Raw genomic sequence first — 27,571 nt, forward strand, 5'->3', positions numbered from 1 at the left:
TAGATCTCTGTTCTTAGGGCAAAGCTCACAGTGTAGGACTTACATAAGAAAACCTATTGTGACCTAGCATTTTTGCAGCAAAAACACTTCATAGCACAATTTGTTCAGGCGCTACAATTACCTTTAATTGTAATAATGAAGGTACGGCAAAAACCTGAGTTTGAAGTGTCTTTTGAATGTTTGACATTGTTTTTGCATTGTGTATAACTTAAGCTTCTTAAAAACTGGTAACATATAGAACTTAAAAATATTTGGGTTAAATAAAATATTGTAATCCTCGATTATGTCAGAAAAGAGGCTTTGGCATGTTAAAGAGAAAACCTATTTACTGGATTGGTGGACTAAGTTTGGTGTCAAGATCACATTATTTTATGTATTTCACAAACTCGAGATTGGTGGCTTGCGGAAGGATTGACCTCGCTATGAACTTTTTTTTTTTACACTTACATCTAAAATTATGTGGAAAAATAAGGGCTTTGTGTCTTTTTAGTAAATGGTACAAAGTGTGAAATGTACCACTGTTCAAATTCAGTTATAGTTCTTTATAGAGAAAAACAGATCTTGCAATGAAAGCTATTTATTGAGCAGCAAATCCCTTTTTAAGGAAGTCCAGTTCTAGCATCATCTGTAAGATGCAGTTAATTATTCTCATAGTGAAGGCATGAGCTTTTGAAATTTTATGCTGTACGTTTAAAAACAGTTTGCTTTTGCTTCACATGGTTGGCACTACTGAAATTACATGTATGTTCCATATAGTGTTTTTTGATCCCAGACTTACAAAGCAGGACTAGAGCTTTGGTGGCTATTGCTCCTACCCTCTAAGGAGGGAATCTTCACTTTTCACAAGAGACCCCTACTGCTGTCAACCTCTCCCTTGTGAAAATGTTTCCTTAAGGGGAGTTTCAGTTTTGGGTCATTATCTCACTACCTACTCAGGAAGCAGGGTACCGAATTTCAGGGGACATTGGTACCCAGTAGCATCTGCACCTTTTTTTTTTTTTTGCACCTATTTTTAATAATACAAACACAGTAATTGTGGTAATGCATGGAAAAGACACTTCTGTCCCTCCCCTAATAGCTGAGCGGACTGTTCACACATTTTGGCAGGGCTAGAATTACCCAGAATGATGAGTTCAGGTGGATACAGATGTATTCAGCTCAGCAATTGGCAGGAATCCAGAAGTACAGGCTTTGCCCCTTGACATTTAATACAGGGCAAAGGATATCTCTAGGTTAGGTACCTGCCAAATGGTGTTGCACAGCTTTATGCCAGTCAATCACAATCTTCAAATCGGTTACTTTGTCCAGGTGGGATGCCATAAGATGACAGATACTCCCTGAATCTTCATTCCTGATTCTAAAACATGATTTTAAAGCTGTTATGTATTATAAAGAATGACAAGCAGCACTTAATATATTTAGTAAACCCAGTTTATTTACATAACACATATTTTGCCATGCAGCTTACTCAATTGCACTCGGTGTAATAACAAAAAAGACAAGCACTATCTTTTGAAAATGGATTTATATAGAAAGATAACTGCCTCAAATGAGTTAACTACAACCTTATAAATCACAACAATTTAAAATAGCCAAAGATAATTTTAAAATGTAGGTCTAAAGCCTGTAGGTAAAGAGCTTTTATAGTTTACACACTGTAAAACTAAAACCAGTTTTTTTTAGTATGGTAGCTGAATAGTGTACTTTTAATCTTATTTTATTTAATAAATCTTTATAAAGACAAAAATAACTTAAATATACATTATTACAAGGCAATTTTTAAATAGTTATTCTTTCATGTTAACAGTGTCTTAAAAAATTTGCCAGTAGTGATATGCACACAGTAAGTGGTCAGTAAATGCTGACATACAGAAGTGTTTATAGTTGACAACAATCCGCATTCATTCATTCCCTACTTTATAATAAAATATATCATAGTAAAGATGAAAATGGGAGAGTATAGCTGTCTTACAAAAAATGTTCACATATTATAATCCTCCTTATGGTTAGACCTGTATGCCTTATAAATTAAAAAAACAAACACAGTATGCCCTTTTTATTAAGTCTGGTGGCAAGTATTAAATAATTCATACACTTCTAAAAAAACCAGGAATGTTTTTCAAAAATTAAGAGAAAATGGAACTCAAAGTTCAATTTTGTATTTTGAGAAGATTTTAGAGTAAAAATGGTACCAGGCCTAAAATAACTAGACTTTTCTACTTTAAAATTAATAACTACTTGGTGTATTTTATTTGGCTAAAATGACAAAATACCTATGTAAAATCAATGTTAAACCCCTAAGAGATGTTTTAGGGAAAATCTATCCTATTATCATTACAGCAAAGTCTTCTATCACTCAGCATATGGATCAAATTTGTGGCCTTAAGAGGCAAAGTAGGCGTTTATTTCCAAAGTAGTGTGTTCCATCATCATAAGGGGTACAATACTGCGCCCTTAGCCTACTAGGAAGATGCTCCATGCTGAGATACTAGCATGAAGAATTTATATTCCAAAAACGCTATGCTGAAAAGAAATACAAAATTTTACAGGTGCATAAACTGAGGCACATTAAAGTAATTACATTCGTAATAGAAGATGTATAAATGGCAATGTGGAAATAAGCTTCATCATCAATTAGCACTTCTGCTATTTAGTAATTCCAATGTGCGGAAGATACACCAGTATTTAAAGCAGTTCATGTCGACCCATTAAGAAATTTGGAGAGTATTTTATATTCCAATGAACAGGTTTTTGTGAATGACTGCTTCAAAAGGGATTTAATTCGTACATATGAAAAGGCCAAAGAACAAGAAGAGCATTGTATGCTAGGGCAGTGAGATCTATTTTTTAGGTATATACAATAAAGAGTAAATTTAATGTTTCAGATGCAAATATTAGATAGTGCACATCAATACTCTGAGTTGTCAATAAAATGCTAACACGTGCATAAACAGGAAAAGACTAGAGTACAGGTGAATAATCCTGTCTATCATTTGGGGTATCTGCATGACTTTGTTCTAAGGCTTAAGGTTCATTTTAGGGTCAACACTGGGCCATCTGGACTCTGTGGCCTTGAAAGTAGCACCCATTTAATTGGGAACAACCATCCATTAACACATTTAGTACTGTAAATTCAGAGAGGCGAAATTCCCTATTTTGCCACAGGAATTTTGGAACCAAAAATCTGTGATCCACTGGCAAGAGTGCAATTATTACACAGAACTAAGTCACATTCTTTGAAATTAAAAACTTAAATGCTAATGCCTTGGTTATTAGGCCACAGAATTTGTTGCCTTGTCATTTAATCAGTTTTGAATCTGATTTTTATCTGATGGGAAACGACAGTGCAAGTTCTTATCCTCTTCTCAATGCCTCTCTCAAAGGAGGAAAGGTTTAAAGTTTTTGTTCTAGCAAACCAAAAAATCCAATGTTCCTAAGGAGAAAAGAGCCCTTAGCTAAAGAGAAAATCATTCTTAAGTGCCAGTTTCTCACAAACCATGTATCTAAAGGCTAGTGATTATCAAAACCACTTTCCTAGCTTGTCGTCTTAAGCACAGGCTATTGTAACCCTAGCCTTGATTAGGCACTTCAACTTGATCAACTACTGTAAATATCTTCTATTAAAGTAATCACTCAGGATGACTCATTTTCATCATGGCCCTTCCTAAGGAAATTAGGCTGGTGTTAAGTAAAATAAATACCATCTCTACACTGGTTTCACATTCATTGTTTTCAGATGTTTCTTATAAATGCCAACTAATTTTCACTTTCTGTACAAGCAGCAAATTAGTAGTTGTAAGGGCCATAAAGCAGTTATTATTACAGATTCCCAAGTATATTTTTCCATTTTTATAAAGTACTACTCGTGATATATTAAATAGGAGGAAAAAAGGAAAAACTAATGTGAATCTTAGAAATAGTGGGGTATACAACTCCCCATTACATATTGCTTAACAACTGAATATACCAGGTGACCATACCTGAATTCACAAATGTGAAACATAGTCAGGGCAAGGCTTGCTATGTCTGTACTGCATGACATACACTGTTGACTGGTGCCACCAATATAACATCACTACTGCAAGGATATGCCATATTTGGTGGCTTGATCCGAGGTAGTTTAGTTGTCCTAGAAGGGAAGGTAGAAAAGAATATTGACTGTGATATTAAAATAAGAATGTATTTTTATCTCTGGCGTTGGAGGTATGGCTTAGCAGCAAAAAAGATTTTGACAGTGTCAGAGCACCTGGAGACAGGAGATTAATTCAAACCCAAATATTCTTTTTAAAGGGATAAATTCATATTTGGGTCTAATTTAAGGACATTGGTGAATTTCAGAAATACTATTCCACCTGTGTTTTCAAAATCTAATTTGGTTACTTTCAGGAATTTGACCTTGTGTCTTCCCTGTCTGGCACTGTACCTATCTGGATATATACAACATAATCTGCAAAATGTCATTAGTAACTATGGCTTAATTAAGTTTGGTTAGTTCATATACAACTAACAACTATTTCTCTTGGTGCTTAAGGTTTAAATTCCAAGGAGATTAAATAATTAACATGTGGGAAGCTTCTTGAAAAATAATAAAATGAAATACAGAGCTATAGAAATTTAAATGTAAATCACGTTTCCTTATCATGGTGCCTCTACGGTCAGGTAATGTAAACATTCTCTAACCTTCCCTGTCTTTTCTTACCAAGAGAAACAGAAATAGTACAGTATGTAGATTTTAAAGTATAAGTTCACACAGTCCTTTCTATAGGGGATCTTAGCCTTTTCTTGGTGCCACAGCATACTCTGACAGTCCAGTGAAGCCCACACATGCATTTTCAAAAAGCACAAAATACAGAGGATTACAAAGAAAACTGATTGATCATATTGTAATACAAGTATGATAGATCCACCTAAATCTGCCCATGGACATCTTTGGGGATCTTTGGACCCCATCAAATACTGCCGTGATGTTTCTACATTTTAAAAAATGTAACTGAGCTAAAAGTACATTATTAGGTGTAAATTTGTTAATTTCACAGTATTCACCTACCATCTCACCACCACTGCACGTTTTTCCCTATAGCCAGGTCATAAATGGGAACTGGCGAGACAAAGTTTCTAAGCCACTCATTCAGGAACCTCTGAGACTATCACCTTCGTCTGTGAAGACCGATTATCTCCTACAGTCTCCATATCTCCCTGCCGTGCCTGTACCCCGTCACATGTTCGGCTACACAAGGCACATTTTATGTCAAGCTCATCTAGGAGAAAAGTTAAGTTACAAAACATCTGAAGAAGGTATCCTATGCCAGACAACTGGGAACTTCTGATATGAATATTTTAAGGCATAAAAGCACTATGGCCATACTGACGTAGTATAGAAAAATTTCACAGTTCAGTTTCCTCCATGTATTTGTCATGACGAAGTTAATAATAAAAGAACAATTAGTGAAGTGGTATAAAAATGTATTTTGCCAGAACCTTTTCTGTGGAAGATTCTGGCCCTACTTGAAGGATGGGACATATGCTAGTCATGTTCTTGAATCCTAATGTTTACACTCAGGTTCTTTGTATGCCACTCTTTTTTAAAACTCAGTGGTGAAAAACAAGTACACAGAAGAATGCCTGAGGTTCTGTGATCTAGTCATTCTCTAGATCAGGGTTTCTCATCCTTTCTTCTCAACATATATCATAAGTGGCATAATCCTATCTTCAATTCACTATGGAAGAGATTCTTAACCCACGAAAGAGGGACAAGTTTGCAGCGTGAATTTGAGCCACTGCCCTACTTCTAGCTCTCCAAACTAAAAAATCACTGCTCTATGTAATCTGTTATTCTTGACTCAAGTCAAAGCTCACTTGGACTTGCATCATTCTCTTACTAAACCACATCTTTCACTTACAGGACTGAGGTCAAGGGACATCATCATTGTAATAGTTGGTAACATGTATTGAGTGCTTACTACTTGTGAGGAGCCTGGCTATATGGGTCATGTACATTTTCGCATGTAATCCTCATAACAACCCCATCAAACAAAGTATTATCTCCATGCTCGGATGAGGAAATGAGCTGAAAAAGTACGAGTAACTCAGTTTAGCTCATGCAGCTATTAAGTGGGTGATGTGGATTTGAACCCAAGCAGTCTGACTCCAGATCTAAAGCTCCTAAACAAGCAAATTCATGTTTTGGACAACATTATTCATTCTACCCAGTGTCCTCTTAGGCATTTTCTATCAAAGGTTATTTTCCTTTGCACTGAACAATCAGGGAAATCTGTCCTATTGAGTTATTAGTTTGTGTAGATCTTGTGGAGGTGAAGACTTTTAACTTATATTATTTTCCCCTTAGCACTGGGTGCCAGGAAGCTGAAAGGCAGACTGGTGGCCTATATATTTTAGAACTTCATGATGGGTATTTGGTGAAGTGATCCTAACCCTGGCTTATTTTCATTATTGTCTTACTTTCCTCTGTCTCTTTTCTTATTTCTTGTTTTATGGATCTCTACATATATAAATTAATTTTTAAGATGAGTTGGTACCTAAAGAAGTCAATGGTAATTGATAGTATTTCACAAAAAAAGCAGTAGTTGGGAGACAGAGGATTCCCAGCTTTGTCACTAGCTCATAATCATGAAGTGGTGGTGACGTCATCTATTGTGCTCAACTCATAGTGAGGAGGAAAGGAAGTTTGTGAAAGCCCTCTGAAAGTTCAAGTCTTAGATAACATTTGGCTAAACAGGAGAGCCATTCTATGACCAATAATATTGGAGAAAATCTAACTTTTGATATTCTGAAGCATATACTTCCACCATGTATTTAGAATAAATCACGAGGTCACTATAATAGTGCTGCTTACCTGGAAAATACCTTTCAGGAACTTTGGAAATGTAGAATAGGAAAGCAAGAAGAGCAATCACATACATCACAATTACACGGGGTGCAAAGTCCTGGAAAGCAAAACATTTTTTCACAGATCTTCTTACTGTGACAGAATCACTAATTTATTATGAGTCTAATTCACAGATTACAGAGATTTCATAAATAGGATGTAAGCCTGTTCAATTTCAATTGCTTTTGTGGACAGTCTCCAATTACAGAAACCCTGCTCTCAATACTGTAGCCAACAGGGGCGCTAAGTGCCCAACTCTTGGTTTCAGCTCAGGTCCTGATCTCAGGGTGGTGAGGCGGAGCCCCTGTCCAGCTCCATGCTAGCACAGTGTCTGCTTGGCATTATCTTCCTTCCCTTCTTCCCTGCAGGAAATAGCCCATAGGAGTGGAACTGAGTGCCCTAAAGGTTGGGGTACTAAAGAAGCTAGAACTTTAAAATGGCTGAGGGTCCTAAGGACACCCAACTCCAACTGGAACCTTGATGAATGGGTGGAATGCAAATGGGGAATGGAGTTAATAATGGATGAATAAGCAAAAAAACTAAAAACCAGGGGTTTGTGGCTAGAAAAGACACAAGAGGTTTGGCCCAACAATGAAATCTGTTCTACCAACACAGACAAATGGTCCTACTAAATGCTACTATATGAAGCAGTCCATCTCTCAGCTCTGTTGGAAAGCTTTTCCTTGCCCTAAGAAAATTAGCCAGCCCAAATTTATACATTTTGTTCCTAATTCTGGTTGTAAATCTAATTCACCAAGAAGCTATTTAAGAAATAAAGACAGATTACTTCTCTCTACAAATATGTGAGAACTATCATGACCCTCGTAAATTCTACATTTTTATACTAAGGAACATGGATTTCTCATTGTAGAACAAAACCACACCCTACTTCCCAGGATTAGCCCTTCTGGAACTTTTCATCTTTCTCTTTCCCCATCTTTTTAAAATTACAGATTAGAGAATTTCTCTGGAAGTCTCCCTTTGCTTCTTCACTGGAATGATCTGTGATCACATTAGATTTCCATTTTGCAGAACCACTATCTTCCCCAACTATATCTCTATTGTAAGATTTCTGAACACAGGAAAGCTCCCATATTTCTCTGATTTTCTCAAAAATCTACTGCCTGAAGGCAGGTCTGGTTCTCTTTGTCATTATAAGCTCAAAAGGAATGTGTTTACTTCATCTCAAATTTTGGTCCCTTCTATCTCAATAACCAGTTGTTCATTTATGGTTAGAATTAAATCTGGAGTTGCATCTCATCACTGTATTTTCTTTAACTTATTTCTAGGGAGTTAAAATTGGTAGAGAAATGATGTTTTCACAGGTATCAGGATCAATGAGGTTCCTCATCACTACTGTCTCGCTTTCTCCCAATTTCCTGATCTTACGAAGAAAGCATCTGAAGTTGACAAAGTGGCCAGATGATACCACTCAATTTGCTATATCACGGAATTTCCTTTTTTCTAGTTTTATACCCAAATGCTTGCTACCATGTTGTTGCTGACTTCACGTAAGTACACTGTAAGCCTATTAGTTTTCCCGTCTTCTAAAAAAATATGATCTTTTGAGTAAAACCTGCACTTAATCCCCATCTTCCAGATAAAAGTCCCACTGCAACAAGTATATATTATTTCTGCTAGATTTCCTGGCATACTTAACTGATGTTAAAAAAAAATCTTAAGTTTACTCTCTCACGCATTCTTTTTTTTTTTTTAAGTTTTTTTATTTATTTATGATAGTCACAGAGAGAGAGAGGCAGAGACACAGGCAGAGGGAGAAGCAGGCTCCATGCACCGGGAGCCCGACGTGGGATTCGATCCCGGGTCTCCAGGATCGCGCCCTGGGCCAAAGGCAGGCGGCCAAACCGCTGCGCCACCCAGGGATCCCTCTCTCGCGCATTCTTAAAGCATTTTTTTATGGATCTCTGAGATCTTGAGTTTTTTCTAATCCCTTTCTCAAGAATACTGAGGAGTTCTCACTGAGCTACCTCCTAAATGCATTCCAACTTGCCCCCATAATACCTAACTCTTAAAGCTTTTCTTTTATTCCCAGTATATTGTCCTTAGTGGGTGGGACATGCTCCAATGGCAGGTAGCCAAGACAGTCATGATTTTTCAAATCTTGATCAGTAGTCTCAAACTGTGACCTAAATCCCAACTCCATCTACACCTTTATAGGTACCTCAAACTCAACAGATCCAAGGCAAAATCTATCCCAGCTCCTTTTCCACCACAAAGATCAATCAACTGATCAATTCCTCTCAGTTCCACACTTATTTTATAACTGGCATTATCCCTGCCATAGCTCACAAAGCTAGACATTTGGAAGTTCTCCTCCACTGTTAAGAACTTGGGTATTGGGATCCCTGGGTGGCTCAGCGGTTTGGCGCCTGCCTTTGGCCCAGGGCCTGATCCTGGAGACCTGGGATCGAATCCCACGTCGGGCTCTCTGCATGGAGCCTGCTTCTCCCTCTGCCTGTGTCTCTGCCTTTCTCTCTCTCTCTCCCTCTCTCTCTCTCTGTGACTATCATAAAAATAAATTAAAAAAAATTAAAAAAAAAAGAACTTGGGTATTTACACACTCAGGGTAGAAGAAGGAGAATTAAGAACATATCATTTCACAGAAAGACCTCTCAGAAAAAAATAGCTGTTATGCTTTTTCCTGCAAGGCATACTTATTTATATAGATGTGAAAGTCATGGCATCAATATGCAATTATAAATATTTTCTCAAGTGACAGAGACCCACCTTCCTGGTCTGATTACAGTACTTTACCCAAAATGAGTAAAACTGAAAGAACAAAAAGAACAAAAAGAAAAGAGAGAAAAATATTGACTATATTCAACCTACCTGTACAATAGGAGCACCGATTCCTCCATTGAGCCAAACCCAGTGAAGAGTGGGGATCACTCCATATCCTGACACAGAACAGAAGATGATAGAACGGAGCCTCTGCCACTGCTGTGTGAGGTAATTGGGATGGATCTGTGCAAAGAACACCGCTAGGATCATAGCAAGCACTGTGATCAAGTACACTTGGCGCCAATACTAGAAGGAAACCAAATTTTAATTGTCGTTAAAAAAAAGAGAAGGGAAAAAACAATTCTGGCTTTTACATTGTACATTCCAAACTTATTTACGTGATTTTTTCATTTCTAGACATGATTAACTTCCTTCCTGAAAACACGGCATGCTCCATACAACTGTTAGGTTTCTTAGGATGACACACCAAATTCCGAGGTGAGCTGCTAGAAACCACATCTACTCATACAAAAGCGTTTTTTGAGTACCTATTATATACCAGGGGTATAGAAGTCCTGTAGAAACAAAACTGACTATGACACGGACTCTCCCAGTGGGTGAGCTCCTTGACTGCGGGAGGGGCAGACATGAACAAGTTATCATGGAAGTACTGTTAACTGAGCTGTGAACACAATGTTTTAGAGTGACAGTGGAGGGGGCACTTGCTACCTGGAGCAGCTAATAAATGCTTCACAGAGGACATGGTATCTAAGCAGATGATTTCTGAGGAATATACATGATTGTGTGAGAAGAGGGAGTTCTCAAGGAAAAGAAACAACACATACAGTGGGAAGATTTTGAGAAGGCAGGCTGAAGGGCAGGCGTACTTTCAGGCTAAGGATTTGGAACTTTAACATGTTGGCTCTGGGGGAATAGCAGGGTTCTTTAAGAATGAGATGACAGGCCTGCTTTTCAAACTGACTTATTAGAAAACTCTGACATCAGTGTGGAAAAGAAAGTGATGATAGGAAACCAGCAAGAAGACATCAGAATAACTGATCCAAAGAGACAATGGAGGTTTGGACTCTCGTTGAACAAAGAAGACAGAGATGTGAGCAGCAGATTCAGGAGACTTTTTAAAAATAAATTAAAATCTTAATGGTTGACTGGATGTGTGAAAAGGCAGTGGAAGACAGCTAGACTGCTGCCAGTATGAAAGGCCATTCAACTGGCTTCTAAAGGAGCAAATGAGCAAAGATAATACAGGTGTGGTGTTTGTGTGGGTGGGGAGAAACTGGGAAAGCATGAAATGTGCATTTTAAAATATATTTAGTTAGAAGGGCTCACAGAGTATTTAGGTATCTAAATGAGCAGTTGAAGCTTAAAAGTTAGCACCACATAGAGCTGAATTCTTAAAACTGGGCTCCAAGAACTTTTGTGGGGTTATTAGCTTCGTGAGATCACAGGTCAAATTGTTTGGTTACTCTGTGCCCAAATGCACATTGCCCTGGATAGAGGGTCCAGAGTTTTCAATCTCATTCTCAAAGCAGACTGTATTCCTTAAAAGATAAAGAGCAACTGCAGCAATTGAATATTTGGAAATGATTAGGTACAAGAGGAAAGAAAACAATTTTTCCTTTAAATGATCATTAGCTCCAGGGGTTCTCTTCTCTTGGAAGCCTAGATTTTCTGAAAAGAGATTTGTAAGAAGTGTCTCATGACTCTCTTGAATTATCAGGTATGTTTAAGAAAAGGTAAACAGCAAACAGATTAGGTTTCAGAGAAAGAATAACAATTCAAATATGACAAGACTGCACTCACATGCTCCTAGTTAACAGTTTATTCCAAATTTTCTAAAAGATATAAATGGTTTCATGCAAAATGAGTAAGTGAAAGCTGAGCATATACGGACAGTTTATTACTAAAATCAAACCAATTTACAAGGTTAACTGCATATATAATTCAATGCTTATGTTTCAAAGTAATTAGGCCTAAAAAAGCAAACGGCTCACATGTAAGTGGTTACAATCAATAATTCTTTTACTTCAAATTTATTTTTTCCCTTTGCTAGTTTCACACTTTACTAGCAGTTATCTCTGTTATGGTGTAGAGACAAAGATCCTACTTTGGAATTCCCAAGTCAGAGGAATCCTGCGCTATAGCCAATCTTCCCACTAAGTGAAGGCTGAGGAGTATGGCTTGGAGCACCTGTACATGTGGAGGGCTTGTGGAGAGGACAGGCTCTAGTCTTCTGTGAGTAGGATTCAAAGTACCTAGTAGGTATACTGCCCCAGCTCTGACCTGGCTCTGAAAGGGGGGCGGGGAACTAAAGGACAAAAGAAAAAGAAAAGAGTAAGGTAGGAGAGCAGGAGAAAGAGAGAGTAGGGATGATGAGGACTTTCTGAATGGGAGGGTGTGAGATGTACCAAGCTCAGTGGAAGATTCAGTTTGCCTCCTTGGCTGGGACATGAGGTGAGGAGACAGAGGGTTATATTCCATAGGTCAGCAGGCTAATATTTTTAGGTCAGGTGCTATATAACCTGATAGCAGTGTTTCAAATGCTGCTTTGCACAAGGCAACAACTGACTTTTGTGACATCAGAGTCGAAAGTAGAGCCGATCTAGAGCTCAGGATAGGTACATATTCGTTAAAGTCACTCACCCCCCAGCTGGTCCGTCTCTCTCTATGCCTACCTAAAAGTAAAAGACTAAATAAAGGAAAACATATTTCTTATGAAGAATTGGGTCAACACACTCATAGACAAACCCTTTATTTTTTTTCACTGAGAGGAGGAGGAAAGGATCAGGGAAAATGGAAAGCAGTAGCCAGCTTCATAATTTCATTAAGCATTAACATTATTTAACTTCAGCTCTATATGCATAAAAATAAAAGATATGTAATGTGCATCTGAGGAATCATGTAGCTATGTGGATTCAGTGGAAACATTATTAACTCAGTGTTTACATTAGTTTTAAGTTCAAAGGAACCATGGCAAGAGAACCCAAGACCTATGTGAAACGTAGAATGTAAAATGTTTTAAGTTACTTACATTATTACAGTAAAATGCATAAAACACCCCAGAGACATAGCAGCCCAGTATTCCAATAGAAATTCCTGCATAATCTAAAGCCATCCATCTTCGACAGGTTTTTTCTGATCGATGGCAAGAAAAAAGATGATAGCCCACAGAGCAAAGCATACAGACCTATGGAAAATAGAACAAATCTTAGCATAGTGAAACAAAAAGGAATAAAAGCAACTCATGTATGACGTTCAGGGACGTGGTTAGGTCAAGCCCAGGCTTTCTGGCCATACAGACCTGAACTTAGATTCTGGCTTTGTGCCATAAAGCAAGCCATGTCTCTTCTCCAGTTCTTAGTTTCCTTATGGGTAAAATGGGGATAAAAGTAATAAAGAAAGACATTTAAAACAGTAAATATTTTATAATATAAAAATTTTAAAAGAGTAGCATAGCAGTGGGAAAATTATACAATGCAATCTTTAAAAAAATATTGAGGCTTATTTTGATCCATGAAAGAGTTTCCTTTTAAAAAAGTACCCACTAGAAGTAATGCATGTTTTTAAAAAGTTAATCAAAGAACATAGAATTATGCGATGTAAAAACATAAGCTCCCCCCTCTTAATCTATTCCCCAGCAGTAGCCCCTGATAACACTGGTTAGGTATCCTTCTAGATATTTTCAATGAATGTATCAAACACCTATGATATACAAGTCCACACATATACAAACACATGATACAGACTTTTTAATCACATGGAATCACTTAATATATTCTGTTCTGCAATTTTGCTTTTTTCACTTAAGACTTTCCACATCTGTGAGATTTCATCGTACAGAGTTTACTTTTGGGTCGTGAGTCAAACACAGCTTTGTTGTAACCAAGAAAAAATAATTATGACTTAGGTTGACTTCACATGCTGCCAAACTGAGAGCAAAGCTAATCTGATTCAAGCAGCTGCTCTTAAGATTGATAAGGTTTCCATGGCCACACTCCTTCCAGCCATGAAGTACCTGCTGTGTGTCATGGACTAGGGAATACAAGGATGAGAACACTACTGTCTGAAAGATTTTCCCAAAACAAGTGGACAAACAAGTGGTAATGTAAGAAATCACAGTGAGAAAATAGAGGAGGGAGGGGACTGGGTTTGTGGGGGTATGTGTACATTCGGTGGGTGAAGTGGTGGGGAAAAGACCTTCACAGAAGGGCTGCCACCCGAGCTGGAACTTAAAAGGTTGTTCTGGAATTTACCAAGAATATAAATAAAGGTAGCCACATGTTTATTTTAGGGTCCACAGGAAAAGAAGCATTTGAGAAACACAGAACCATTAGTGAATGTCATGTGGCCTTCTTCATAATACAATTATGACAAGCCCTACACCTCACAGAATTTTAAAGTCAATATGGGGGAGGTGTGATACTACTGAAGATTTTAAGTGCAGTCTTACAGAAAGGCTAGGATGGGAGGTTACAGGAGTAGCCCTGAAGGGCAATAATGAGAGCCTCAAGGAAGCCACTGACAGTGGGGGTGCAGCAAATGGCAGGAATAAATGATATGAAGCACAGAGAAATGATATGAAGTAGGTCAAACTGATAAATATATATTTTTACAGATTTTATTTATTTATTCATGAGAGAGACACAGAGAGAGAGAGAGAGAGAGAGGCAGAGACACAGACAGGGGGAGAAGCAGGCTCCATGCAGGGAGCCCAATGTGGGACTCGATTCCGGGTCTCCAGGATCACACCCTGGGCCGAAGGCAGGCGCTAAACCTCTGAGCCACCCGGGCTGCCCCAAATTGATAAGTATCTTGCAAGCAACTGCTAAGGCAGAAAAATGGTCACCTAGCTATTCAATAGTCTGATCATTAAACAAACCTAATCAGGCCCCATAGCCTTATATCAATATTCAAAACAATGAATGTACTTAGCTACAATGTCATTTCTTCATCCATAGTCCCATATTTTCATCAGTCTGTGACTTTGGCTACTAAGCAACAAGTCAGAGTTCACTAACCCAATTCAATATAACACTCAAAGCTTGGTTATTTGTTTTCTCAAATCACCCTTGAGATTAAATACAGTAAATCCAGAACACCAAGGTATGTATTCTCATTGACAAGGAAAGATTTCATTGTCACAACGCTAAGTGACACAAAACAGCAAGCAGAGATGATCATAGCTCAGTAGGCAAGGTAGGTGGGAGGCAGCTGTGCATAGACAAATGTCAAATGTGGTTACCTCTAGAAAGCGGTAATTCAAATAGCTTTTACTTTCTTCCATACACGATTTTGTTTGTTTGAATTCCCACATGAGGATATTTTATAGTAATAGTAAGAAACAATGATATAAATACCCTAAAAACTACAGAACACTTATGAAAGATATCGAGGAAGATGCAAAAAGATGGAAAACATTCCATGCTCATGGATTGGAAGAGTAAATATCGTGAAAATGTCTATGCTACCCAGGGCAATCTACACGTTCAATGCAATCCCTATCAAAATACCATAGACTTTCTTCACAGAGCTGGAACAAATAATCCTAAGGCTTGTATGGAATCAGAAAAGACCCTGAATAGCCAAGGAATGTTGAAAAAGAAAACCAAAGCTGGCGGCATCACAATGCCGGATTTCAAGCTGTACTACAAAGCTGTGATCATCAAAACAGTGTGGTTACTGGCACAAACACAGATCAGTGGAACAGAACAGAGAACCCAGAAATGGACCCTCAACTCTATGGTCAACTAATATTCAACAAAGCAGGCAATAATATCCACTGGAAAAAGGACAGTCTCTTCAATAAATGGTGCTGAAAAGTGGACAGTCATGTGCAGAAGAATGAAACTAGACCACTCTCTTACACCAGACACAAAGATAAACTCAAAATGGGTGAAAGATCTAAATGTGAGACAAGATGCCATCAAAATCCTAGAGGAGAACACAGCCAACACCCTTTTTGAACTTGGCCACAGCAACTTCTTGCAAGGTACATCCATGAAGGCAAGAGAAACAAAAGCAAAAATGAATTATTGGGACTTCATCAAGATAAGAAGCTTCTGCACAGCAAAAGAAACAGTCAACAAAACTAGAAGACAACCTACAGAGTGGGAGAAGATATTTGCAAATGACGTATCAGATAAAGGGCTCGTATCCAAGATCTATAAAGAACTTATCAAACTTACACCCAGTAAGCAAACAATCCAATCATGAAATGGGCAAAGGACATGAACAGAAATGTCACCAAAGAAGGCACAGATATGGCCAACAAGCACATGAGAAAATGCTCCGCATCACTTGCCATCAGGGAAATAGAAATCAAAACCACAGTGAGATCCCACCTCACACCAGTGAGAATGGGGAAAATTAACAAGAATGTTGGAGAGGATGTGGAGAAAGGGGAAGCCTCTTGCACTGTTGGTGGGAATGTGAACTGGTGCAGCCACTCTGGAAAACTGTGTGGAGGTTTCTCAAGAAGTTAAAAATAGACCTGCCCTACGACCCAGCAATTGTACTGCTGGGGATTTACTCCAAAGATACAGATGCAGTGAAAAACCGAGACACCTGTATCCCAATGTTCATAGCAGCAATGTCCACAATAGCCAAACTGTGGAAGGAGCCTCGGTGTCCATCGAAAGATGAATGGATGAAGAAGATGTGGTTTATGTATACAATGGAATATTCCTCAGCCATTAGAAACGACAAATACCCACCATTTGCTTCAACGTGGATGGAACTGGAGGGTATTATGCGGAGTGAAGTAAGTCGATTGGAGAAAGACAATTACCATACAGCTTCACTAATGTGGAATATAAGAAATAGTGAAAGGGACTATACGGGAAAGGAGGGGAACTGAGGGGGAAAAATTAGAGAGGGAAACAAACCATGAGAGACTCCTAACTCTGGGAAGCAAAGGGTTGCAGAAGGGGAAGTGGATAGGGGAGGGGGGAACTGGGTGACCGGCACTAAGTAGGGCACATGAGGAGATGAACATACCCTATGTTGGGAAATTGAATTTAAATAAAATATTTTTAAAATTAAAAAAAAGAACAATAAAGGTAATTTCATTGTGAAAAGGAAAATAAAGAGAAAAATTAGACTTTTCAAAAGGAAAGTAAAATATATACTTTAATAGAGAACACTGAGTTTTTAAAAAGTAAACCTATACTTCGTATGTTCTGTTTTAAAAAAAAATGTGTTATTATTAGAATTCCTTAAAAAACTGGCTGCAAAATCATCTGGCAAATTGAGTTTGGTTTCAGTTTTCTGGAAAGATTCCTTCTGTGGACTATCTCACTCGACCAGGGTAGACAGGTAATTAGACTGTGACATCCTATCTCTAATCTCCTTGGCATGATAACCAAATATTTCAGGATCTACCTCCTGCCTCTCTCCAGCCTCATCTTTCTCCATTCTCCTATGAGCCAACCACAAAGGCCAATCCCTACAAGTCTAGAAAGTGCTGAACTGTCTCTTGCTTCTGGCCCTTTACACAAACTATTTTTATCTGCTTAAAAGCCCTGCCTCACTCTCCCTTCTGCCCTCCTACCTAGGTGACCTGATCTTTAGGACAGGCTGATTTTGTTCAGCACTGTATTCATAATGCCTAGCTTATAATACCTGGATGTAGATAGGAGGCATTTAAAAAAACATTTGTGAAACTTAATGCAAATGAACTGAATCTAGGAAAAGGCATTCCTGGATTGTACTCTTCCCTAAGACAGAAAGACCTCTGGGAAAGTTCAAAGCCCCTGAAATTACATTCTACTATTCAGAATGTACTCTACTAATCGGCTTGGTGGGAAAGTACTGATCAAATAAAACTGCAGAAGTGAAAGAGAAAAAAAAAATGTTGTGTCTTTTAAAACTTAAATGTAATTTTTTTTTTTTTTTTTGAGAGAAGGGGAAAAGAGAAAGAGGTGGGGACAGAAAGAGAGAATCTTAAGCAGGCTCCATGCCCAGTGCAGATGGCCAACGTAGGGCTCAGTCCCAAGATCATGACCTGAGCAGAAATCGAGTCGGACATTAACTGACTGAGCCATCCAGGCACCCCTAAATGTGAATCAATCTTAACTTGTGGTTTACCATGCTGCCTGCTGACTAAGAATTTGAGAAAATTGAGTCAACGAGTTACAAATTTAATTTTTTTAAAAAATATTGTATTTATTTATACATGAGAGACACAGAGAGAGAGGCAGAGACACAGGCAGAGAAGCAGGCTCCCTGCAGGGAACCCAATGTGGGACTCGACCCGGAACTACGGGATCACGTCCTGAGCCAAAGGCAGATGCTCAACTGCTGAGCCAAGGCATCCTCCTCAAATTTAATTTCATAAAAATAAAAATAACAGAGATGGCAGTTTTTGGTAGGGAAGATATATTGTCTTTAGCTGTTGTTAGTATCTTGCTGCCTTTAGCATCTTTTATGGTGTGTAACAAAGATCACTGCATAAGTAGCTAGGAGAACAGGATTTTACTGTCCTGCTGAACAACCCTGAGCAAGTTACTGCAACGTTTTGGGTTTTTCTTCATTGGCAATTGTAATTATTTCAGTTTTTCAGTTCTGCAATGCATTGTTTTCTTAAGCCAATATGAATATAATATGCTTTCCCTGAATTAACATCAGTTGTGGCTGGATGATGAAGGAATAAAGTGCAGGCCTTGGGGTAGAGGAAAACATGTGGAATTTTCAAAGTAGATCCTACCCATATTATTAACAGTAGAGTATAAACCAGTTTTGCTTATTAATGGTTACTAAGAGCATCTTAGTCTATAAGATACAGCTAAAACTTCAACTATAAAGAAATTGATTCATTTCCATTTTAAAACCAGAGGTGGATTCTAAGAGATGTTTGGGCTGCAATCAGGACAAAATGAGTGTACTTTAAAAATACTTAAAGAAAAAATGATTTTCAAATAATAACACAAAAATACAAGAATATTCTTTCCTTCAGTGAAATTTAAGATATTAGAAACTAGAATTTCTAGAATTTAAGATATCAGAAACTAGAATTAAGAAAAAAGGGGAAGGGAGATGTTCCCAATATGTCTTTAGTCATTTTTTTTTTTTAAGATTTTATTTATTTATTCATGAGAGACACAGAGAGAGGCAGAGACATAGGCAATGGGAAAAGCAGGCTCCCTGCAGCGAGTCTGATGTGGGACTCGATCCCAGGACCCCAGGATCACAACCTGAGCCAAAGGCAGACACTCAACCACTGAGCCACCCAGGTGCCCCTGTTTTTAGTCATTTAACTCTGAAGTTTTAGCTTAGGAGTTGAATGATGAAGGTTTGAAATTAAATGATACATCATGAAAACAACATCTGTGCAGGTGACTTATAGATGCACCTTTCAAATGGTAGCCAGAGGTTAACTGCAGGGAGTGCTGGCCTATATTTGAAGGAAGGGGTATGATAGCTTTCAATTTTTATGTTTTTTCTGTACTCTCTGCATTCTTTTTAAATTTTAAAAATGTCAGCAGGATTTCAGTCCACATTTGTCTTCTTCTTTAGAATTACTTGATTTTAAAATATATATAACTTTTAAAGGAATTTTAAGATCTTTGAAAAAAATGAAAGTGCTAGGGAACTAACAAATAGAAGAAGTAGAAAAGAGAAATTGAAAGTATTTGAAACCAGGCAAATGTAAAAAGACCAAAAGAAATTAACAGTAAAGCAACAGAAAAGATCACTACCAGCAAAACAAGACATTAAAATTAGGACAGTATGGATATATATACAGAAATCATAGACATATAAATAGGAAACAGATGGGGAATCTTCTCAAATAAGTTTTAAGCATTAACTAGTGTTTTATCTCAGCCAAAAAATAGAGTACAGAGGCTCCTATCCTTATATTAATCTTAAAGCAAAATGTCTAAAAAGTGAAGGATATATGCAAAGACATTTCTCAATCTTTAAAATCTGTTGGGTTTAATGTATACTCTGACAGTAAAGTCTAAATCTACTCTCATAAAAACATTTTTGGTGCTTATATTATGAAAATGAATATGCTAACCTATATGCTATTTTGGGGCTCTTTAAAGCAAGTGGTGGGTGTGAAGTAAGATCACCTGCCCAAGCTTGTCTGACTAAAGTTCTCTTAACCAGTAATAGTGTTTGTGAAATGACTTACCTGGAAGCAGAAAAGACAAATAGAACAAATTACAAAATCTTCTCTGGATGCACTTGCCGAAGGTAACACTGATGTCATGTCATATATTCCCAGTGTAAAGAAGAGGAAGAAACCCAGCAAATGACTCCAGATGTTTACGGTCTCGTTAGATAAAATAAACAAACTGGAAAACAAACAGACATGCATCTCAGATTGACACTGGGGTTGCTCACCATGAGCATTTAAAAGGTTAGGGACAGTTTGGGGATCAGTTCTCTAACATCTGCTACTTTAAGCCCTTAGCCCCATGTCTGCCTTTATAAATACGAAAGCTCACACAGTGTAATTGATCTTTAGGTTCTTCCCGGTCTCCACAAATCCTGAAACCTTAGGGCTTTTTTGGTGCTCACCTCTGTTACCATATTTACAATTTCCTTCCTCATCTGAGTTATTTATGTATAAACTCCATCTCATCCTCCAGCCTATCAACTCCCTGATGGCTGGCACCATCCATCTTTATGACACCACAGTCCCGAGCAGAGTGCCTTGCTCAGATCAGATGCTAAACGTCCACAGAAATGAATGTGCAGATTAAAAGGGGATGTTAGCTGCCATACGCTCATGTTCAAAACCTGGTATCTGAAAGCCTGCTAAGTATAAGGTGAGGCACAAACCTAAAATACCTTTTTAGTACTCATTAAATGCAAATGCAACAGACTCGAGAGAAGCAGAATAAATACAAACTGTAAGACAGGCAGGCTGGAACAGCTTTGCTGTAGTTGTTTGCAACCAAACTAGTTCCTAGTAGCATGAGTTTTTCCTTTTTAGGAACAACACGTTACTTTTAGTATCAGTCCTATTTGCTCAGTGTATGTGTAACTGGTTTAAGTTAAAGTAGTCCTAACAGCACAGGTTGGTGTAGCGTATACCACATCAACCAGGAGTCAAGAGGCTCACTTTTCTCCACTCTCACCCTCAGCAACAAATTAGCTCTGTGATCATAAGCAAGTCACTTAACCTCTCTGGCTTCAGTTCCTTCAACTATAAAACAAGGGAGGTGGATTAGATGCTACTACAAGTCCCTTCTTGCTCCTTCATTTTGTGAAATGTTTCCCTAGCTGTGGATAGAACCCATCTGATTATTTACTGAAAGTGACATCATGCCTAATATTTAAAATTCTCTTGCATTTCTCTTGCAAAATCTAATCTTTTTGTTTAAATTAAGGTCTTTGACATTCACTGGTTCAGATTCCTCATTAGTAAGCATAAATGTATAATTGTGACCTAAATTTGTAGGAATCACCATGGTCTCATTTTCCCTATTGTTACACATCATAAACATAACAGGGTCTCACATTATCAAATGATCATCAGGAATAAAGTGAATCTTGTTATCTTGAATTCCAGGTTTTACCCTGTACAAGCATCAAGTATAATGACTACTTACACTGGGCCAAGGGCGAGGATGCGGGAACGTGAAGGAACACATCTAAGTACAGGACCAGTTTGATGATCAATGCTCTGCTCTGCCTATTGCCTGAGAACTTTTCACTTTGCGAAACCTGGTATAACCTGATTAACTGAGAAGCACGACCTTGGCATGCTCCTTCCAACTGAGTGTTGGCAGAAGAGTTGTGACATATAAAACCTCTCCTTACATCCAAAAGCCGTCCTGGTTACTCCTGACAGCTAAAAGAAGAGAGGGCAAAAGCTGAACTTGGTAAAGACCAAGCTGTTGGGAAGAGCACTTGGAAGAATATTCCCCGTAAAGAATCTACTCTTACTCGGTGAGAAGTCAGGCTTCTCTGTTCAGCTTCACAATCAATAATCACAATGATAACAAGTCACCTTTTACTCAGTACCTGTCAGGTGCCATGCCCTCGTGTAGCATTTTACACACAAAATCTCATTTAATCCTTAATATTTTTTGAAGCAGGAATTGTGATCACCCTTGTTTTTACAAAAGGTAAAATAAGATTCAGAGAGGGGTCAACTTTTGTTCAGGGTCCCGAAATGGTTAAGTGGCAGGTCTGGATAACCAAGTCTTTTTGACTCAACGGCTCAAGATCAAAGCACTGTGTGTATTTCACTTCTCAATCCATGAAATTTGGACACTAACATCAACAGGCAGAGGACTGCTGCTTTGTGGGTAATAATAAACCTACGGTAATGTACTGCTTGCTCTCTCTTTATGGAACTTCACATCCATAGCCAGGTCCCAGCTCTGATTTCTTATGTAATAACTTATGCAAAGGCGACGCTGGGGAGGCAAATAGTACTCGGCGTTCAAACTGTGAAGGCCTGTGGGCCATTCGGTCAAGTACGGATGGGCAGTAACGCCACCTTGTGAGTGTGGTCCTAAACACTTGGGGCAGAAAGAACCAGGGACAGACAGTGCTGAAAAGAACCCCAAAGAATCAGATGTGTGATTGCTTCTGGAGCAACCCGGCAGCCTGCATTCCAGCACTGCGGTTTGTCACTACAGCATCCTAGAACTCACCAATATCTGTACCTTAATTCTCTTAAGGTAGGGCTCTACATTTAAGTACATTTACAGCGAGTTTTAACACAAAGCTATTCTAAAAGTCAAAACACTGATTTTTGGTTTGGTTTTTAAAAATCCAGGCTTAAAAAAAAAAAAAAAAGAAAAAATAAATTAAAAAAATAAAAATAAAAATAAAAATCCAAGCTCTTTTCAAGGGTCTTAAAGGTTTAGATGATGAAGAAATTCCTTTGGCGGAAATGCTTCTACGGTGCTCTAGTGGAAGGTAGTGCCCGTTACAGGCTCTCCTTGCTATAGTCCTTTTCCTACGCATTTTTCACAATGGTTATTATGCAATAGAGTAAATTAATTGCCTCTGTAATGTGTGTCCCACAGACCAAACCTCAGTCGTTTTATGAGAACAGGCACAAGGGCCATGTCTGCTGTTTTCTGCATGACCTGTGACAGCGCCTGGCACCTAGGAGGGGCTCCAGAGTATCTGCCGGATGAATGAATCTCTCTCGGGTGCACATACTCCTCCATACGTGTATATATACGCGTGCATATGCACCTGCCAGTGCGAATTCGTTTCCTAGTAACATAACTTCCTGTGATCTGTCATGTCACACGTTCATCTGGCCCAAAGCATCTCAATTTCCATGGGGCTGATCTAAAAATAAACAAAGCTCAGGTATACCCTGGGGCAGGCATCGCTGGGCCACCGTCAGTGGAGTCGATTCCAACGAGCACCGAAGGAGAAGGAGATAAAGGATGCGCAAGTCCTCTGCAAGCTGCAGAGCTCCCCGGGACGGACCGCTACGGCGGTCATACGATCCCTGCCGGCTGTCACCGCTATTCCGTGCATCCAGCCCCCAGGCCGGGAAGAAAAGAAGGTAACGAGAGGGGAGAGGGGAGAGGGGGCCAAAAGGAAGGGGGCGGGGGGGCAGCTCTGAAAGGACGAGCGCGGGGAGAGCAGAGGGAGCCCAGACAAGAAGGGGCGGGGGGAGGGGAGGGGGAGGGGCTGCCGGCTCCCCCAGGCCGCCCCGCGCCGGCGGCCAGACTCTACCTTTTGATGCACAGCCTGGAGGGCAGGTAGGCCCGGTAGCCGTCGGTGATGTACGGGTTGTCCTTGAGGGACACGGGGATCTGCTCGTAGGTGTAGAGGCGGATGCCGCGGGGCACCAGGACCGGCCAGTACTGGTAGCTCCCCAGCTCGATGTAATGCGCGCTCTTCAGCAGCTTCTGGTGCATCGTCCCGCGCCGCCGCCGCTCCCCGCGCCGGGGAGCTCGCCCAGGCCCCGCCTCCCCGGGGAGGGGGCTCCGCCGCCGCCGCCGCCGCCCCCGCCCCCGCCCCGGAGCCCGCGGTCCCGCCGCCGCCGCCCCGGCCCCGCGCCGCGCTCGCACCGGCCTCCGCCGTCAGCGCCGCAGCCTTCTCTGACGTCAGCACGCCGCGGCGGGCCCCGCCCCTCGGCCTCCTCTGGGGCGGGGCCTGGCGCGGGATGGGCGGGGCCTGGCGCGGGATGGGCGGGGCCTGGGCGGGGCCTGGGCGGGGGCGAAGCGGCGCAGGTGGAGTTTCCCCCCAGGGGCAGAGAGAAGCGCTCCCTGGAAGGAGATTCCGATCGACAGTGCTCCTCACCGACTGCGTATGCTCAGAACCTCACGTGTACTGTTCAAAGGGACTCTCGACGGTTTCTTTTCTTTTTTTTTTATTTATTTATTTATTTATTTTTTATTTATTTATGATAGTCACACACAGAGAGAGAGAGAGAGAGAGAGAGAGGCAGAGACACAGGCAGAGGGAGAAGCAGGCTCCATGCACCGGGAGCCCGACGTGGGATTCGATCCCGGGTCTCCAGGATCGCGCCCTGGGCCAAAGGCAGGCGCCAAACCGCTGCGCCACCCAGGGATCCCTTTATTTTTTTATTTTTATTTTTATTTATTTATCTCGACGGTTTCTAAGCTACAGTCAGTCCTTCCAAGCAGCTGAAAATAGAGGAAAGCAGATGCACGTGGGACATTTACCAAAATTGAGCGTGCACTGAGCCGTAAAGAGCCCCCGGCGACACTCAGCATCCTGAACCCGCTCAGGGTATGTCCTCTGACCATAGTGGACTTAAAGTACGTATAAATGAGAAAACTAAAGCTTCCCAAATGTGTAGAATCGAACAAAAACGCCTATAAGTATTTAATAGGTTGATGAAGAAATCACAGTGAAAACGAGAAAATCTACTGAACCGGAAGACGGAACACTGCCAAACCCGGGGGTGGGGGGTGGGGGTGGGGGGCAGCTAGTAGAATGATGCTTAGAGGAAACGTTGTAGGTTTGTTCCCGGCTGTGTACTATGATGCACGTTTTTTGACATGGCAACAGGACAAAACAGTTTTTTGCATCCTTATATGTAGCACCCTCAGCCCATTGTTGGACATACAGTAATCACTCATGATTCCTATTATTCATTTATTTTTCTCATTATGTTAGTAATAACTCTCTGATGTTTGGGAAACAGCATGGCTTAGTGATTAAGTTCTGAGGTTTGAAGCCATGATACGTGGGTTTGAATTCTTGTTCAGCCACTTACCATCTGTGTGCCCTTGTGCAAGTATTTCACTTCTTTGTGTCTCAGTTTTCTTACTGATAAAATAGGGGTGATAGCAATACTTTATGTTGTGAGGATTAAATGAGTGAATCCACTTAATAACAGAAAAGTTCCAGGCATATTATTATCACCCCCAAAATATTTTTTTTAAATTATTTTTTTATTTTTATTTTTTTATTTATTTATGATAGTCACACAGAGAGAGCGAGAGAGGCAGAGACACAGGCAGAGGGAGAAGCAGGCTCCATGCACCGGGAGCCTGATGTGGGATTCGATCCCGGGTCTCCAGGATCGCGCCCTGGGCCAAAGGCAGGCGCTAAACCGCTGCGCCACCCAGGGATCCCCCACCCCCAAAATATTAACCATTATTAGAATTCAAGTGAAGCTATATTAGTAGATAAAACTGGAAGGATAGATATATCCTAAATGGACTTAATATCATACAAAGGAATTTTTTAAGCCATAGAACTAAAACTAATATTTGAGAGCTGGGTGCCTAGGACATGATCTCTACTGAAGGTTACTATGTGCAGGAATTCTTATTTCCTGGTGGGGGAAGGTCACATCTGAGAATGCTGTCACTCCCAGTGACCCCTTCTGGGAGGTCCCTTCTGCATGTATTCTTGCTGGTATCACATGAGACTAACTCGGGTCATTGCTGATGCAAAGGTGTCCTGACACAAATGTCTGTATAAGAGCAATGGTAATTAGCTTGTATGTACAGTTCCTTTCTTTCTTGGGAATTTGACCTGGACATGTAGGAAGACAGTCTGTACTCTGGTACTGAAACAGAAGTAGGAGGTTGCTCAGAGATTGAGAAAGTAGCTGAGTTATGGTAACGATGGGACACTAGAGTGAAGAACTAAGAACGGCAGCAGCTTTGTCAACAACGTACCCATGAAGCATGTTGCAAAATGACTTCTGTAGGATCTCAATTACTTATAACCCATTTCAGTTCTCTCTCATTTACATGGTTTAATTTTTAAGTTAAGCAGTCTTTGACATCAAACACTTAAAAAACCCAGTTATGAAATGAATGGATGGATATGAAAAGCTAGATATCACAACAATCCATGTCTGAATCCTAGCGAGAGGAAAAAAAAGAGACCTGGGAGTAAAATTAAAAAAAAAAAAAGAGAGAGAGAGAGAGAGAGCTCTTCCACTCAGGTCTGTAGGACAATGGAAGCAGGAGCAACATTGCTTTGGGGACACATATAACAGAGGAGAACACAGAAGGGAGAGGGCACAATTCCTCCCAGAGAGCCATGGAATTTTGGAACTTTGAGGTATCTGGATGTTTAGTCGTGGTGCTTGATGGAAGACCTAGGTGGCCTGCTAGAGAAAGAACACTTGGTGGAGTCTCTGGCATCTGGGGGATTAACAGCTGCAAGAGCAGGAGACCTCAGTACTTTTTTTTTTTTTTGAGACCTCAGTACTCTTGAAATGACAGTATGGGAAACTGAACCACCCGCTAAGAAAGAGCGCCCCAGTATGAGCACCTGTGAGACACATCTTAGGTTTCAGAGACACTTGTGGTGAGGGATGGGGAGGATGTTCTTAAGGAGCCGGAAGCCCTGCAATCTCACATGGGCCCAAGAGCAAGGAGACTTTGAATTTTTACTGTTTGAATGAGTCAATGTATTTTACAAGCATATGCAGTTTGGGAAAAATTGGATTATGCCTTGTTTTATAGGATGATTTTCAGTGGGCTGGGATGGAGAGACATGGCACCTGCATGGGGCATTTGAGTGAGTAAGATATTTTTTCTTTTTTCTTTTTCTAGCAGTGTTGAAGGGAGACTTGGGTATAGAAATGGACATAACATGGAAGTTCACACTTTTTGAGTTCCAACTATGTGCCACACATTTTCCTGGACACCAAGAAAACAAAAATGAATAAGACATCTTTTGCACATCTCAGCAGCATTGATGTTTTTCCCTTCACCCCGCTTTTGCCCCCACCCAACTATCTTCTCCGGACTTTTGAGACACCTCTCACCTGGGTTTTTTTCCTTACCTCTCTGGCCTGTCCCTCCCAGGACACCTGGTATTTCTCTACTTGATCTGTAAGCCAGAGTGTTTTTCAGGATTCTTTCTTCAGGTTTTTTTTTTTTTTTTTTTTTTAATATTCTATTTTTACTAGATGTATTTTCTTTAAGGTGATGCCTCTGAAATCTGCAGTTTCAGGCCAGATCTCCTTTCTGGGCATCTGGGTTCACATTTAGAACTGGACATAGAAACTTGAATATTAGGGGTGCCTGGGTGGTTGAGCGTCTGCTTTCAGCTCAGGGCAGCGATCCTGGGGTCCTGGGATCAAGTCCCACATCAGGCTCCCTGCAGGGAGCCTGCTTTTCCTCTGCCTGTGTCTCTGCCTCTTTCTCTCTGTCTTTCATGAATAAATAAACAAAATCTTTAAAAAAACTTGAATATTAAAAAAATGAACTCGTTATCTTTTTTCCTAAATCTGTTTTTCATCCCATATCCCTATTCACTCAGTGTCTTAAGCCTCAGTTATTTCTTCCTCTGGCTCTATTTTATCAATACTCTCCTTTCTGTCCTTCCCCATCAACTGATTAAGGAATCAGTTGCTGCTGCCCATGCTGTCAGCTTCCCTGCCTCAAGAGTCTGATCTGAAAATACAAATGAACAACAATGGTTCATCAATTTAAATATCCACCCTCCTGTAATCTGACACTCAAGTTTGTTTGTTTGTTTGTTTGACACTCAAGTTTC

At 40.0% G+C, this 27,571-nt stretch overlaps 1 protein-coding gene and 1 long non-coding RNA gene across 6 annotated transcripts in view; one reads left to right on the forward strand and one right to left on the reverse strand.

Annotated features, from left to right (window-relative positions):
* Positions 1 to 23,575, reverse strand: part of PAQR3 (progestin and adipoQ receptor family member 3) — a 44,437-nt gene extending 20,862 nt beyond the window's left edge. For 2 of the 5 annotated variants that reach the window (XR_012023138.1, XR_012023139.1), the window contains exons 1-7: positions 23,309 to 23,572; positions 19,782 to 19,944; positions 12,678 to 12,833; positions 9,737 to 9,934; positions 6,854 to 6,944; positions 3,981 to 4,129; positions 1,242 to 1,357 (exon numbers count right to left, since the gene is read on the reverse strand). Coding sequence is in view for 2 of the 5 variants with exons in the window: in XM_072810024.1 (XP_072666125.1) it covers positions 3,987 to 4,129; positions 6,854 to 6,944; positions 9,737 to 9,934; positions 12,678 to 12,833; positions 19,782 to 19,944; positions 23,309 to 23,493 (936 nt within the window). In the remaining 3 variants the exon portion in view is untranslated. Of the gene's footprint in view, positions 1 to 1,241; positions 1,358 to 1,413; positions 4,130 to 6,853; positions 6,945 to 9,736; positions 9,935 to 12,677; positions 12,834 to 19,781; positions 19,945 to 23,308 lie in introns of those variants that run through there. The other 3 variants (XM_072810024.1, XR_012023140.1, XM_072810023.1) reach the window with 3 other exon arrangements.
* LOC140623563 (uncharacterized) overlaps positions 13,816 to 27,571 on the forward strand; it is a 57,893-nt gene continuing 44,137 nt past the window's right edge. The window contains exons 1-2 of the long non-coding RNA XR_012023141.1: positions 13,816 to 16,406; positions 21,168 to 23,135. This is a non-coding gene — a long non-coding RNA (uncharacterized lncRNA). The remainder of the gene's footprint in view (positions 16,407 to 21,167; positions 23,136 to 27,571) is intronic.

Source organism: Canis lupus, chromosome 33 (assembly GCF_048164855.1).
Source record: "Canis lupus baileyi chromosome 33, mCanLup2.hap1, whole genome shotgun sequence".
NCBI lineage: Eukaryota > Metazoa > Chordata > Mammalia > Carnivora > Canidae > Canis > Canis lupus.